The 16,633-nt window shown below is 42.2% G+C and overlaps 1 protein-coding gene across 1 annotated transcript in view; it reads right to left on the bottom strand.

Annotated features, from left to right (window-relative positions):
* Positions 1-16,633, bottom strand: part of LOC138852016 (glucose-6-phosphatase catalytic subunit 1-like) — a 141,462-nt gene that overhangs the window by 27,127 nt on the left and 97,702 nt on the right. The window contains exon 3 of the mRNA XM_070081632.1: positions 6,198-6,328. Coding sequence (XP_069937733.1) covers positions 6,198-6,328 — 131 coding nt within the window. The remainder of the gene's footprint in view (positions 1-6,197; positions 6,329-16,633) is intronic.

The following is a 16,633-nucleotide window of genomic DNA, read 5'->3' as shown; positions in this document are numbered from 1 at the left end:
CCAGGAAGTTTATAGTTACTATTGTACCGCCAGGAAGTTTATAGTTAGTATTGAACCGCCAGGAAGTTTATAGTTAGTATTGTACCGCCAGGAAGTTTATAGTTTCTATTGTACCGCCAGGAAGTTTATAGTTTCTATTGTACCGCCAGGAAGTTTATAGTTACTATTGTACCGCCAGGAAGTTTATAGTTAGTATTGTACCGCCAGGAAGTTTATAGTTAGTATTGTACCGCCAGGAAGTTCATAGTTACTATTGTACCGCCAGGAAGTTTATAGTTAGTATTGTACCGCCAGGAAGTTTATAGTTACTATTGTACCGCCAGGAAGTTTATAGTTAGTATTGTACCGCCAGGAAGTTTATAGTTACTATTGTACCGCCAGGAAGTTTATAGTTAGTATTGTACCGCCAGGAAGTTTATAGTTAGTATTGTACCGCCAGGAAGTTCATAGTTACTATTGTACCGCCAGGAAGTTTATAGTTAGTATTGTACCGCCAGGAAGTTTATAGTTACTATTGTACCGCCAGGAAGTTTATAGTTAGTATTGTACCGCCAGGAAGTTTATAGTTACTATTGTACCGTCAGGAAGTTTATAGTTACTATTGTACCGCCAGGAAGTTTATAGTTAGTATTGTACCGCCAGGAAGTTTATAGTTACTATTGTACCGCCAGGAAGTTTATAGTTAGTATTGTACCGCCAGGAAGTTTATAGTTACTATTGTACCGCCAGGAAGTTTATAGTTACTATTGTACTGCCAGGAAGTTTATAGTTAGTATTGTACCGCCAGGAAGTTTATAGTTACTATTGTACCGCCAGGAAGTTTATAGTTAGTATTGTACCGCCAGGAAGTTTATAGTTACTATTGTACCGCCAGGAAGTTTATAGTTAGTATTGTACCGCCAGGAAGTTTATAGTTACTATTGTACCGCCAGGAAGTTTATAGTTACTATTGTACCGCCAGGAAGTTTATAGTTAGTATTGTACCGCCAGGAAGTTTATAGTTACTATTGTACCGCCAGGAAGTTTATAGTTAGTATTGTACCGCCAGGAAGTTTATAGTTAGTATTGTACCGCCAGGAAGTTTATAGTTACTATTGTACCGCCAGGAAGTTTATAGTTAGTATTGTACCGCCAGGAAGTTTATAGTTAGTATTGTACCGCCAGGAAGTTCATAGTTACTATTGTACCGCCAGGAAGTTTATAGTTAGTATTGTACCGCCAGGAAGTTTATAGTTAGTATTGTACTGCCAGGAAGTTTATAGTTATTATTGTACCGCCAGGAAGTTTATAGTTAGTATTGCACCGCCAGGAAGTTTATAGTTACTATTGTACCGCCAGGAAGTTTATAGTTACTGTTGTACCGCCAGGAAGTTTATAGTTACTATTGTACCGCCAGGAAGTTTATAGTTACTATTGTACCGCCAGGAAGTTTATAGTTACTATTGTACCGCCAGGAAGTTTATAGTTACTATTGTACCGCCAGGAAGTTTATAGTTAGTATTGCACCGCCAGGAAGTTTATAGTTAGTATTGTACCGCCAGGAAGCTTATAGTTAGTATTGTACCGCCAGGAAGTTTATAGTTACTATTGTACCGCCAGGAAGTTTATAGTTAGTATTGTACCGCCAGGAAGTTTATAGTTACTATTGTACCGCCAGGAAGTTTATAGTTAGTATTGTACCGCCAGGAAGTTTATAGTTACTATTGTACTGCCAGGAAGTTTATAGTTACTATTGTACCGCCAGGAAGTTTATAGTTACTATTGTACCGCCAGGAAGTTTATAGTTACTATTGTACCGCCAGGAAGTTTATAGTTACTATTGTACCGCCAGGAAGTTTATAGTTAGTATTGTACCGCCAGGAAGTTTATAGTTAGTATTGTACCGCCAGGAAGTTTATAGTTACTATTGTACCGCCAGGAAGTTTACAGTTACTATTGTACCGCCAGGAAGTTTATAGTTACTATTGTACCGCCAGGAAGTTTATAGTTACTATTGTACCGCCAGGAAGTTTATAGTTACTATTGTACTGCCAGGAAGTTTATAGTTACTATTGTACCACCAGGAAGTTTATAGTTAGTATTGTACCGCCAGGAAGTTTATAGTTAGTATTGTACCGCCAGGAAGTTTATAGTTACTATTGTACCGCCAGGAAGTTTATAGTTACTATTGTACCGCCAGGAAGTTTATAGTTACTATTGTACCGCCAGGAAGTTTATAGTTAGTATTGTACCGCCAGGAAGTTTATAGTTAGTATTGTACCGCCAGGAAGTTTATAGTTTCTATTGTACCGCCAGGAAGTTTATAGTTAGTATTGTACCACCAGGAAGTTTATAGTTACTATTGTACCGCAAGGAAGTTTATAGTTAGTATTGTACCGCCAGGAAGTTTATAGTTACTATTGTACCGCCAGGAAGTTTATAGTTACTATTGTACCGCCAGGAAGTTTATAGTTAGTATTGCACCGCCAGGAAGTTTATAGTTAGTATTGTACCGCCAGGAAGTTTATAGTTAGTATTGTACCGCCAGGAAGTTTATAGTTAGTATTGCACCGCCAGGAAGTTTATAGTTACTATTGTACCGCCAGGAAGTTTATAGTTACTTTGTACCGCCAGGAAGTTTATAGTTACTATTGTACCGCCAGGAAGTTTATAGTTACTATTGTAACGCCAGGAAGTTTATAGTTAGTATTGCACCGCCAGGAAGTTTATAGTTAGTATTGTACCGCCAGGAAGTTTATAGTTAGTATTATACCGCCAGGAAGTTTATAGTTAGTATTGCACCGCCAGGAAGTTTATAGTTACTATTGTACCGCCAGGAAGTTTATAGCTACTGTTGTACCGCCAGGAAGTTTATAGTTACTATTGTACCGCCAGGAAGTTTATAGTTACTATTGTACCGCCAGGAAGTTTATAGTTACTATTGTACCGCCAGGAAGTTTATAGTTACTATTGTACCGCCAGGAAGTTTATAATTAGTATTGCACCGCCAGGAAGTTTATAGTTAGTATTGTACCGCCAGGAAGTTTATAGTTAGTATTGTACCGCCAGGAAGTTTATAGTTAGTATTGTACCGCCAGGAAGTTTATAGTTAGTATTGTACCGCCAGGAAGTTTATAGTTAGTATTGTACCGCTAGGAAGTTTATAGTTAGTATTGTACCGCCAGGAAGTTTATAGTTACTATTGTACCGCCAGGAAGTTTATAGTTACTATTGTACCGGCAGGAAGTTTATAGTTACTATTGTACCGCCAGGAAGTTTATAGTTAGTATTGTACCGCCAGGAAGTTTATAGTTACTATTGTACCGCCAGGAAGTTTATAGTTACTATTGTACCGGCAGGAAGTTTATAGTTACTATTGTACCGCCAGGAAGTTTATAGTTACTATTGTACCGCCAGGAAGTTTATAGTTAGTATTGCACCGCCAGGAAGTTTATAGTTACTATTGTACCGCCAGGAAGTTTATAGTTATTATTGTACCGCCAGGAAGTTTATAGTTACTATTGTACCGCCAGGAAGTTTATAGTTACTATTGTACCGCCAGGAAGTTTATAGCAAGTATTGTACAGCCAGGAAGTTTATAGTTAATATTGTACAGCCAGGAAGTTTATAGTTACTATTGTACCGCCAGGAAGTTTATAGTTACTATTGTACCGCCAGGAAGTTTATAGCAAGTATTGTACAGCCAGGAAGTTTATAGTTAATATTGTACAGCCAGGAAGTTTATAGTTAGTATTGTACCGCCAGGAAGTTTATAGTTACTATTGTACCGCCAGGAAGTTTATAGCAAGTATTGTACAGCCAGGAAGTTTATAGTTAATATTGTACAGCCAGGAAGTTTATAGTTAGTATTGTACCGCCAGGAAGTTTATAGTTACTATTGTACCGCCAGGAAGTTTATAGTTAGTATTGTACCGCCAGGAAGTTTATAGTTACTATTGTACCGCCAGGAAGTTTATAGTTAGTATTGTACCGCCAGGAAGTTTATAGTTACTATTGTACCGCCAGGAAGTTTATAGTTACTATTGTACCGCCAGGAAGTTTATAGTTAGTATTGAACCGCCAGGAAGTTTATAGTTAGTATTGTACCGCCAGGAAGTTTATAGTTTCTATTGTACCGCCAGGAAGTTTATAGTTTCTATTGTACCGCCAGGAAGTTTATAGTTACTATTGTACCGCCAGGAAGTTTATAGTTAGTATTGTACCGCCAGGAAGTTTATAGTTAGTATTGTACCGCCAGGAAGTTCATAGTTACTATTGTACCGCCAGGAAGTTTATAGTTAGTATTGTACCGCCAGGAAGTTTATAGTTACTATTGTACCGCCAGGAAGTTTATAGTTAGTATTGTACCGCCAGGAAGTTTATAGTTACTATTGTACCGCCAGGAAGTTTATAGTTAGTATTGTACCGCCAGGAAGTTTATAGTTAGTATTGTACCGCCAGGAAGTTCATAGTTACTATTGTACCGCCAGGAAGTTTATAGTTAGTATTGTACCGCCAGGAAGTTTATAGTTACTATTGTACCGCCAGGAAGTTTATAGTTAGTATTGTACCGCCAGGAAGTTTATAGTTACTATTGTACCGTCAGGAAGTTTATAGTTACTATTGTACCGCCAGGAAGTTTATAGTTAGTATTGTACCGCCAGGAAGTTTATAGTTACTATTGTACCGCCAGGAAGTTTATAGTTAGTATTGTACCGCCAGGAAGTTTATAGTTACTATTGTACCGCCAGGAAGTTTATAGTTACTATTGTACTGCCAGGAAGTTTATAGTTAGTATTGTACCGCCAGGAAGTTTATAGTTACTATTGTACCGCCAGGAAGTTTATAGTTAGTATTGTACCGCCAGGAAGTTTATAGTTACTATTGTACCGCCAGGAAGTTTATAGTTAGTATTGTACCGCCAGGAAGTTTATAGTTACTATTGTACCGCCAGGAAGTTTATAGTTACTATTGTACCGCCAGGAAGTTTATAGTTAGTATTGTACCGCCAGGAAGTTTATAGTTACTATTGTACCGCCAGGAAGTTTATAGTTAGTATTGTACCGCCAGGAAGTTTATAGTTAGTATTGTACCGCCAGGAAGTTTATAGTTACTATTGTACCGCCAGGAAGTTTATAGTTAGTATTGTACCGCCAGGAAGTTTATAGTTAGTATTGTACCGCCAGGAAGTTCATAGTTACTATTGTACCGCCAGGAAGTTTATAGTTAGTATTGTACCGCCAGGAAGTTTATAGTTACTATTGTACCGCCAGGAAGTTTATAGTTAGTATTGTACCGCCAGGAAGTTTATAGTTACTATTGTACCGCCAGGAAGTTTATAGTTACTATTGTACCGCCAGGAAGTTTATAGTTAGTATTGTACCGCCAGGAAGTTTATAGTTACTATTGTACCGCCAGGAAGTTTATAGTTAGTATTGTACCGCCAGGAAGTTTATAGTTAGTATTGTACCGCCAGGAAGTTCATAGTTACTATTGTACCGCCAGGAAGTTTATAGTTAGTATTGTACCGCCAGTAAGTTTATAGTTACTATTGTACCGCCAGGAAGTTTATAGTTACTATTGTACCGCCAGGAAGTTCATAGTTACTATTGTACCGCCAGGGAGGTTGAGATCTCAGTCCTAGACAATACGAGTTGTTAGTCTACTTAAGTATCCCCTGAAAGGTTAGGGGTAACTTGTCTATAGCTGCTCTAAATGCAGTCTGGTGGGAACTCACCTATAACACCCCCACCACACACTGGAGAGGTGGTTAACTTAACTATAACACCCCCATCACACACACTGCAGAGGTGGTTAACTTAACTATAACACCCCCACCCCTCACCGGAGAGGTGGGTAACTCACCTATAACACCCCATCTCACACACACTGGAGAGGTGGGTAACTCACCTATAACACCCCCACCCCACACCAGAGAGGTGGGTAACTCACCTATAACACCCCATCTCACACTCACTGGGGAGGTGGGTAACTCACCTATAACACCCCCACCCCACACCGGAGAGGTGGGTAACTCACCTATAACACCCCATCTCACACACTGGAGAGGTGGGTAACTTACCTATAACACCCCCACCCCACACCGGAGAGGCGGGTAACTCACTTTTAACTCCCCATCACACACACTGGAGAGGTAGGTAACTCACCTATAACATTCCCCCCCCCTCCCACCACACAATGTAAAGGGGATAACTCACCTAAAACGCCTCCCGCCACACACTGGTGTGGAAAGTGGGCAGCCATGTAGGTCCTGGCCAGCACCACCAGCGTCATCCACACACAGTAAGAAGCCCACAGCCCACGCCTCGCCCACGCTCGCTGTCTCACACTGTGGGCGGTCGGAAAGTCTTAAGGATGAAATTGTTGATTGGCTGCTTTTGTTTGTTGTGTGTGATCGTATGTGTGTTCATATGTGTGTTCGTATGTGTGTTCGTGTGTGTGAGAGAGAGAGAGAGATTGATCCTGGAATCCTTTATGTCACATCACAAGCCTGTTTAATTATGCCTGCAAAATCTCTTTCTCTCTCTTGCACTTTAAATATGTTAAAATATCTCTCCCTCTCACATTACAATATCTCTCCCTCTCACATTAAAATATCTCTCCTTCTCACATCACAATGTCTCCATCTCAAGTCACAATGTCTCCCTCTGTGGCATGCAGAGAGTACGTTACACTTTATTCGGCGTATGTACACATTCCCATATAGGCTGCCTCCCAACCAGCGAACCAGGTGCTAAGGGTTTAACGGTAAAAGTGCCCATCGTTAAATCAGTCCCATGGTTCATTGACCAATCATAGACGAGCCCACCAAATGCTGATGTGAAGTGGTTCACTCGCAGTCAATTGGATGAAGTACGGTGCTCTCTCTCAGGCTTCTGTCTTTGCCTTTATCACCGTGTCGTACACTTATATTCAACTCCTGTACATAATGTAAGTGTACATAAGTGTACATAGTTATATATATAACTGGTGAAGGAAATATAAGTTAAATAGTACTGCTGAGTTTATTTCGCTCCAACCTATTCTGACCAGGCCACAGGCCATTATTACGTGTGTTCATAACACCTTCTCACATCACAAGTCTCCCTTTCAAACCACAATGTCTCCCTCTCACATCACAATGTCTCCATCTCACACCATAATGTCTCCATCTCACATCACAATGTCTCCCTCTCACATCACAATGTCTCCCTCTCACATCACAATGTCTCCCTCTCACATCACAATGTCTCCCTCTCACATCACAATGTCTCCCTCTCACATCACAATGTCTCCCTCTCACATCACAATGTACCAGCTGACGGAATTCACACAGCAAGAGTAAAAATAGGTTAACAAAATATTAGGATCAGTACTGACTGAGGTAACTAACATGAGCAGTGAGCTAGCCTCACTACTAACTGAGGTAACTAACATGAGCAGAGAGCTAGCCTCAGTACTGACTGAGGTAACTAACATGAGCAGTGAGCTGGCCTCAGTACTGACTGAGGTAACTAACATGAGCAGTGAGCTAGCCTCAATACTGACTGAGGTAATTAACATCAGCAGTGAGCTAGCCTCAATACTGACTGAGGTAACTAACATGAGCAGTGAGCTAACCTCAGTACTGACTGAGGTAACTAACACGAGCAGTGAGCTAGCCTCAATACTGAGGTAACTAACATGAACAGTGAGCTAGCCTCAGTACTGACTGAAGTAACTAACATGAGCAGTGAGCTAGCCTCAGTACTGAGGTAACTAACATGAGCAGTGAGCTAGCCTCAGTACTGAGATAACTAACATGAGTAGTGTGGTAGCCTCAGTACTGAGGTAACTAACACCAGTACTGTGGTAGTCTCAGTACTGACTGAGGTAACTAACATGAGCAGTGAGCTAGCCTCAGTACTGAGGTAACTAACATGAGTAGTGTGGTAGCCTCAGTACTGAGGTAACTAATATGAGTAGTGTGGTAGCCTCAGTACTGAGGTAACTAACATGAGTAGTGTGGTAGTCTTAGTACTGAGGTAACTAACACCAGTAGTGTGGTAGCCTCAGTACTGAGGTAACTAACATGAGTAGTGTGGTAGCCTCAGTACTGAGGTAACTAACATGAGTAGTGAGCTAGTCTCAGTACTGAGGTAACTAACATGAGCAGTGAGCTAGCCTCAGTACTGAGGTAACTAACATGAGTAGTGAGCTAGTCTCAGTACTGAGGTAACTAACATGAGCAGTGAGCTAGCCTCAGTACTGAGGTAACTAACATGAGTAGTGAGCTAGTCTCAGTACTGAGGTAACTAACACGAGCAGTGAGCTAGCCTCAGTACTGAGGTAACTAACATGAGCAGTGAGCTAGCCTCAGTACTGAGGTAACTAACATGAGCAATGAGCTAGCCTCAGTATCGAGGTAACTAACATGAGCAGTGAGCTAGGCTCAGTACTGAGGTAACTAACATGAGCAGTGAGCTAGGCTCAGTACTGAAGTAACTAACATGGGCAGTGAGCTAGTCTCAGTACTGAGGTAACCAACATGAGCAGTGAGCTAGCCTCAGTACTGAGGTAACTAACATGAGCAGTGAGCTAGCCTCAGTACTGAGGTAACTAACATGAGTAGTGAGCTAGTCTCAGTACTGAGGTAACTAACATGAGCAGTGAGCTAGGCTCAGTACTGAGGTAACTAACACGAGCAGTGAGCTAGCCTCAGTACTGAGGTAACTAACATGAGCAGTGAGCTAGCCTCAGTACTGAGGTAACTAACATGAGCAGAGAGCTAGCCTCAGTACTGAGGTAACTAACATGAGCAGTGAGCTAGGCTCAGTACGGAGGTAACTAACATGAGCAGTGAGCTAGGCTCAGTACTGAAGTAACTAACATGGGCAGTGAGCTAGTCTCAGTACTGGGGTAACTAACATGAGCAGTGAGCTAGCCTCAGTACTGAGGTAACTAACATGAGCAGTGAGCTAGCCTCAGTACTGAGGTAACTAACATGAGTAGTGAGCTAGTCTCAGTACTGAGGTAACTAACATGAGCAGTGAGCTAGCCTCAGTACTGAGGTAACTAACATGAGCAGTGAGCTAGCCTCAGTACTGAGGTAACTAACATGAGTAGTGAGCTAGCCTCAGTACTGAGGCAAATAACATGAGCAGTGAGCTAGCCTCAGTACTGACTGAAGTAACTAACATGAGCAGTGAGCTAGCCTCAGTACTGAGGTAACTAACATGAGCAGTGAGCTAGCCTCAGTACTGAGATAACTAACATGAGTAGTGTGGTAGCCTCAGTACTGAGGTAACTAACACCAGTATTGTGGTAGTCTCAGTACTGACTGAGGTAACTAACATGAGTAGTGTGGTAGCCTCAGTACTGAGGTAACTAACACCAGTAGTGTGGTAGTCTCAGTACTGAGGTAACTAACATGAGTAGTGTGGTAGCCTCAGTACTGAGGTAACTAATATGAGTAGTGTGGTAGCCTCAGTACTGAGGTAACTAACATGAGTAGTGTGGTAGTCTTAGTACTGAGGTAACTAACACCAGTAGTGTGGTAGCCTCAGTACTGAGGTAACTAACATGAGTAGTGTGGTAGCCTCAGTACTGAGGTAACTAACATGAGTAGTGAGCTAGTCTCAGTACTGAGGTAACTAACATGAGCAGTGAGCTAGCCTCAGTACTGAGGTAACTAACATGAGTAGTGAGCTAGTCTCAGTACTGAGGTAACTAACACGAGCAGTGAGCTAGCCTCAGTACTGAGGTAACTAACATGAGCAGTGAGCTAGCCTCAGTACTGAGGTAACTAACATGAGCAATGAGCTAGCCTCAGTACCGAGGTAACTAACATGAGCAGTGAGCTAGGCTCAGTACTGAGGTAACTAACATGAGCAGTGAGCTAGGCTCAGTACTGAAGTAACTAACATGGGCAGTGAGCTAGTCTCAGTACTGAGGTAACTAACATGAGCAGTGAGCTAGCCTCAGTACTGAGGTAACTAACATGAGCAGTGAGCTAGCTTCAGTACTGAGGTAACTAACATGAGTAGTGAGCTAGTCTCAGTACTGAGGTAACTAACATGAGCAGTGAGCTAGGCTCAGTACTGAGGTAACTAACACGAGCAGTGAGCTAGCCTCAGTACTGAGGTAACTAACATGAGCAGTGAGCTAGCCTCAGTACTGAGGTAACTAACATGAGCAGAGAGCTAGCCTCAGTACTGAGGTAACTAACATGAGCAGTGAGCTAGGCTCAGTACGGAGGTAACTAACATGAGCAGTGAGCTAGGCTCAGTACTGAAGTAACTAACATGGGCAGTGAGCTAGTCTCAGTACTGAGGTAACTAACATGAGCAGTGAGCTAGCCTCAGTACTGAGGTAACTAACATGAGCAGTGAGCTAGCCTCAGTACTGAGGTAACTAACATGAGTAGTGAGCTAGTCTCAGTACTGAGGTAACTAACATGAGCAGTGAGCTAGCCTCAGTACTGAGGTAACTAACATGAGCAGTGAGCTAGCCTCAGTACTGAGGTAACTAACATGAGTAGTGAGCTAGCCTCAGTACTGAGGCAAATAACATGAGCAGTGAGCTAGCCTCAGTACTGAGGCAACTAACATGAGCAGTGAGCTAGGCTCAGTACTGAGGTAACTAACATGAGCACTAAGCTAGCCTCAGTACTGAGGTAACTAACATGGGCAGTGAGCTACGCTCTGTACTGAGGTAACTAACATGAGCAGTAAGCTTGTACATGGTGGTGGTGTAATGCTGCTCCAGCTTAACACAATAAGACGACACACTACATATACGACACTGTGATGTTAGCTTAAACACAAACAAAACTGTAAAATCCTGGAAACTGATCAGCGTTGTAGCCTCAGTACTGAGGTAACTTAAATGAGTAATGTGGTAGCCTCAGTACTGAGGTAGCTAACATGAGCAGTGAGCTAGCCTCAGTACTGAGGTAACTAACATGAGCAGTGAGCTAGCCTCAGTACTGAGGTAACTAACATGAGCAGTGAGCTAGGCTCAGTACTGAGGTAACTAACATGAGCTAGGCTCAGTACTGAGGTAACTAACATGAGCTAGGCTCAGTACTGAGGTAACTAACATGATCAGTGAGCTAGGCTCAGTACTGAGGTAACTAACATGAGCAGTAAGCTAGCCTCAGCACTGAGGTAACTAGCATGAGCAGTAAGCTAGTCTCAGTACTGAGGTAACTAACATGAGCAGTAAGCTTGTACATGGTGGTGGTGTAATGCTGCTCCAGCTTAACACAATAAGTCGACACACTATATATACGACACTGTGATGTTAGCTTAAACACAAACAAAACTGTAATATCCAGGAAACTGATCAGAGTTGTAGCCTCAGTACTGAGGTAACTAACATGAGTAGTGTGGTAGCCTCAGTACTGAGGTAAGTAACATGAGTAGTGTGGTAGCCTCAGTACTGAGGTAACTGACATGACCAGTGAGCTAGCCTCAGTACTGAGGTAACTAACATGAGAAGTGAGCTTGGCTCAGTACTGAGGTAACTAACATGAGCAATGAGCTAGCCTCAATACTGAGGTAACTAACATGAGCAGTGAGCTAGCCTCAGTACTGAGGTAACTAACATGAGTAGTGTGGTAGTCTCAGTACTGAGGTAACTAAAACCAGTAGTGTGGTAGCCTCAGTACTGAGGTAACTAACATGAGTAGTGTGGTAGCCTCAGTACTGAGGTAACTAACATGAGTAGTGAGCTAGTCTCAGTACTGAGGTAACTAACATGAGCAGTGAGCTAGCCTCAGTACTGAGGTAACTAACATGAGTAGTGAGCTAGCCTCAGTACTGAGGTAACTAACATGAGTAGTGAGCTAGCCTCAGTACTGAGGTAACTAACATGAGCAGTGAGCTAGGCTCAGTACTGAGGTAACTAACATGAGCAGTGAGCTAGGCTCAGTACTGAAGTAACTAACATGAGCAGTGAGCTAGTCTCAGTACTGAGGTAACTAACATGAGCAGTGAGCTAGCCTCAGTACTGAGGTAACTAACATGAGCAGTGAGCTAGCCTCAGTACTGAGGTAACTAACATGAGCAGTGAGCTAGGCTCAGTTCTGGGGTAACTAACATGAGCAGTGAGCTAGGCTCAGTACTGAAGCAACTAACATGAGCAGTGAGCTAGTCTCACTACTGAGGTAACTAACATGAGCAGTGAGCTAGCCTCAGTAGTGAAGTAACTAACATAAGCAGTGAGCTAGGCTCAGTACTGAGGTAACTAACATGTGCAGTGAGCTAGGCTCAGTACTGAAGTAATTAACATGATCAGTGAGCTAGTCTCAGTAATTAACATGAGCAGTGAGGTAATTAACATGAGCAGTGAGCTAGCCTCAGTACTGAGGTAACTAACATGAGCAGTGAGCTAGGCTCAGTGCTGAGGTAACTAACATGAGCAATGAGCTAGGCTCAATTCTGAAGTAACTAACATGAGTAGTGAGCTAGGCTCAGTACTGAGGTAACTAACACGAGCAGTGAGCTAGGCTCAGAACTGTGGTAAGTAACATGAGCAGTGAGCTAGCCTCAGTACTGAGGTAACTAACATGAGTAGTGAGCTAGCCTCAGTACTGAGGTAACTAACATGAGCAGTGAGCTGGGCTCAGTACTGAGGTAACTAACATGAGCAGTGAGCTAGGCTCAGTACTGAGGTAACTAACATGAGCAGTGAGCTAGACTCAGTACTGACGTAACTAACATGAGCAGTGAGCTAGTCTTAGTGATGAGGTAACTAACATGAGCAGTAAGCTAGTCTCAGTAATGAAGTAACTAACATGAGCAGTAAGCTAGGCTCAGTAATGAGGTAACTAACATGAGTAGAGTGGTAGCCTCAGTACTGAGTTAACTAACATGAGCAGAGATAGCCTCAATACTGAGGTAACTAACATGAGCAGTGAGCTTGCCTCAGTACTGAGGTAACTAACATGAGCAGTGAGCTAGCCTCAGTACTGAGGTAACTAACATGAGCAGTGAGCAAGCGTCAGTACTGAGGTAACTAACATGAGCAGTAAGCTAGCCTCACTATTGAGGTAACTAACATGGGCAGTGAGCTACGCTCAGTACTGAGGTAACTAATATGAGCAATAAGCTTGTACATGGTGGTGGTGTAATGCTGCTCCAGCTTAACACAATAAGTCGACACACTACATATACGACACTGTGATGTTAGCTTAAACACAAATAAAACTGTAAAATCCTGGAAACTGATCAGAGTTGTAGCCTCAGTACTGAGGTAACTTACATGAGTAGTCTGGTAGCCTCAGTACTGAGGTAACTATCATGAGTAGTGTGGCAGCCTCACTACTGAGGTAACTAACATGAGTAGTGTGGAAGCCTCAGTACTGAGGTAACTAACACGAGCAGTGAGCTAGCCTCAGTACTGAGGTAACTAACATGAGCAGTGAGCTAGCCTCAATACTGAGGTAACTAACATGAGCAGTGAGCTAGCCTCAGTACTGAGGTAACTAACATGAGCAGTGAGCTAGCATCAGTACTGAGGTAACTAACATGAGCAGTGAGCTAGCCTCAGTACTGAGGTAACTAACATGGGCAGTGAGTTAGCCTCAGTACTGAGGTAACTAACATGAGCAGTGAGCTAGCCTCAGTACTGAGGTAACTAACATAAGCAGTGAGCTAGCCTCTGTACTGAGGTAACTAACATGAGCAGTGAGCTAGGCTCACTACTGAGGTAACTAACATGAGCTAGGCTCAGTAGTGAGGTAACTAACATGAGCTAGGCTCAGTACTGAGGTAACTAACATGAGCAGTGAGCTAGGCTCAGTACTGAGGTAACTAACATGAGCAGTGAGCTAGCCTCAGTACTGAGGTAACTAGCATGAGCAGTAAGCTAGTCTCAGTACTGAGGTAACTTACATGAGCAGTGAGCTAGGCTCAGTACTGAAGTAACTAACATGAGCAGTAAGCTTGTATATGGTGGTGGTGTAATGCTGCTCCAGCTTAACACAGTAAGTCGACACACTACATATACGACACTGTGATGTTAGCTTAAACACAAACAAAACTGTAATATCCTGGAAACTTATCAGAGTTGTAGCCTCAGTACTGAGATAACTAACATGAGTAGTGTGGTAGCCTCAGTACTGAGGTAAGTAACATGAGTAGTGTGGTAGCCTCAGTACTGAGGTAACTAACATAACCAGTGAGCTAGCCTCAGTACTGAGGTAACTAACATGAGAAGTGATCTAGGCTCAGTACTGAGGTAACTAACATGAGCAGTGAGCTAGCCTCAGTACTGAGGTAACTAACATGAGCAGTGAGCTAGGCTCAGTACTGAGGTAACTAACATGAGCAGTAAGCTAGTCTCAGTACTGAGGTAACTAACATGAGCAATAAGCTAGTCTCAGTACTGAGGTAACTAACATGAGCAGTAAGCTTGTACATGGTGGTGGTGTAATGCTGCTCCAGCTTAACACAATAAGTCGACACACTACATATACGACACTGTGATGTTAGCTTAACACAGTAAGTCGACACACTACATATACGACGCTGTGATGTTAGCTTAACACAAACAAAACTGTAATATCCTGGAAACTGATCAGAGTTGTAGCCTCAGTAATGAGGTAACTAACATGAACAGTGAGCTAGCCTCAGTACTGAGGTAACTAACATGAACAGTGAGCTAGTCTCAGTACTGAGGTAACTAACATGAACAGTGAGCTAGCCTCAGTACTGAGGTAACTAACATGAACAGAGAGCTAGTTTCAGTACTGAGGTAACTAACATGAACAGTGAGCTAGCCTCAGTACTGAGGTAACTAACATGAACAGTGAGCTAGCCTCAGTACTGAGGTATCTAACATGAACAGTGAGCTAGTCTCAGTACTGAGGTAACTAACATGAACAGTGAGCTAGTCTCAGTACTGAGGTATCTAACATGAACAGTGAGCTAGTCTCAGTACTGAGGTAACTAACATGAACAGTGAGCTAGCCTCAGTACTGAGGTAACTAACATGAACAGTGAGCTAGTCTCAGTACTGAGGTAACTAACATGAACAGTGAGCTAGTCTCAGTACTGAGGTAACTAACATGAACAGTGAGCTAGTGTCAGTACTGAGGTAACTAACATGAGCAGTAAGCTAGCCTCAGCACTGAGGTAACTAACATGAGCTAGGCTCAGTACTGAGGTAACTAACATGATCAGTGAGCTAGTCTCAGTACTGAGGTAACTAACATGAACAGTGAGCTAGTCTCAGTACTGAGGTAACTAACATGAGCAGTAAGCTAGCCTCAGCACTGAGGTAACTAACATGAGCTAGGCTCAGTACTGAGGTAACTAACATGAGCTAGGCTCAGTACTGAGGTAACTAACATGATCAGTGAGCTAGGCTCAGTACTGAGGTAACTAACATGAGCAGTAAGCTAGCCTCAGCACTGAGGTAACTAGCATGAGCAGTAAGCTAGGCTCAGTACTGAGGTAACTAACATGATCAGTGAGCTAGGCTCAGTACTGAGGTAACTAACATGAGCAGTAAGCTAGTCTCAGTACTGAGGTAACTAACATGAGCAGTAAGCTAGTCTCAGTACTGCGGTAACTAACATGAGAAGTAAGCTTGTACATGGTGGTGGTGTAATGCTGCTCCAGCTTAACACAATAAGTCGACACACTACATATACGACACTGTGATGTTAGCTTAACACAATAAGTCGACACACTACATATACGACACTGTGATGTTAGCTTAACACAATAAGTCGACACACTACATATACGACACTGTGATGTTAGCTTAACACAATAAGTCGACACACTACATATACGACACTGTGATGTTAGCTTAACACAATAAGTCGACACACTACATATACGACACTGTGATGTTAGCTTAACACAATAAGTCGACACACTACATATACGACACTGTGATGTTAGCTTAACACAGTAAGTCGACACACTACATATACGACACTGTGATGTTAGCTTAACACAATAAGTCGACACACTACATATACGACACTGTGATGTTAGCTTAACACAATAAGTCGACACACTACATATACGACACTGTGATGTTAACTTAACACAATAAGTCGACACACTACATATACGACACTGTGATGTTAGCTTAACACAATAAGTCGACACACTACATATACGACACTGTGATGTTAGCTTAACACAATAAGTCGACACACTACATATACGACACTGTGATGTTAACTTAACACAATAAGTCGACACACTACATATACGACACTGTGATGTTAGCTTAACACAATAAGTCGACACACTACATATACGACACTGTGATGTTAGCTTAACACAATAAGTCGACACACTACATATACGACACTGTGATGTTAACTTAACACAATAAGTCGACACACTACATATACGACACTGTGATGTTAGCTTAACACAATAAGTCGACACACTACATATACGACACTGTGATGTTAGCTTAACACAATAAGTCGACACACTACATATACGACACTGTGATGTTAGCTTAACACAGTAAGTCGACACACTACATATACGACACTGTGATGTTAGCTTAACACAATAAGTCGACACACTACATATACGACACTGTGATGTTAGCTTAACACAATAAGTCGACACACTACATATACGACACTGTGATGTTAACTTAACACAATAAGTCGACACACTACATATACGACACT

Source organism: Cherax quadricarinatus, chromosome 6 (assembly GCF_038502225.1).
Source record: "Cherax quadricarinatus isolate ZL_2023a chromosome 6, ASM3850222v1, whole genome shotgun sequence".
In the NCBI taxonomy this organism is placed as follows: Eukaryota; Metazoa; Arthropoda; class Malacostraca; order Decapoda; family Parastacidae; genus Cherax; species Cherax quadricarinatus.
Note: the sequence above shows the minus strand (reverse complement) of the source record. Positions and strands in the feature narration are given on the sequence as shown.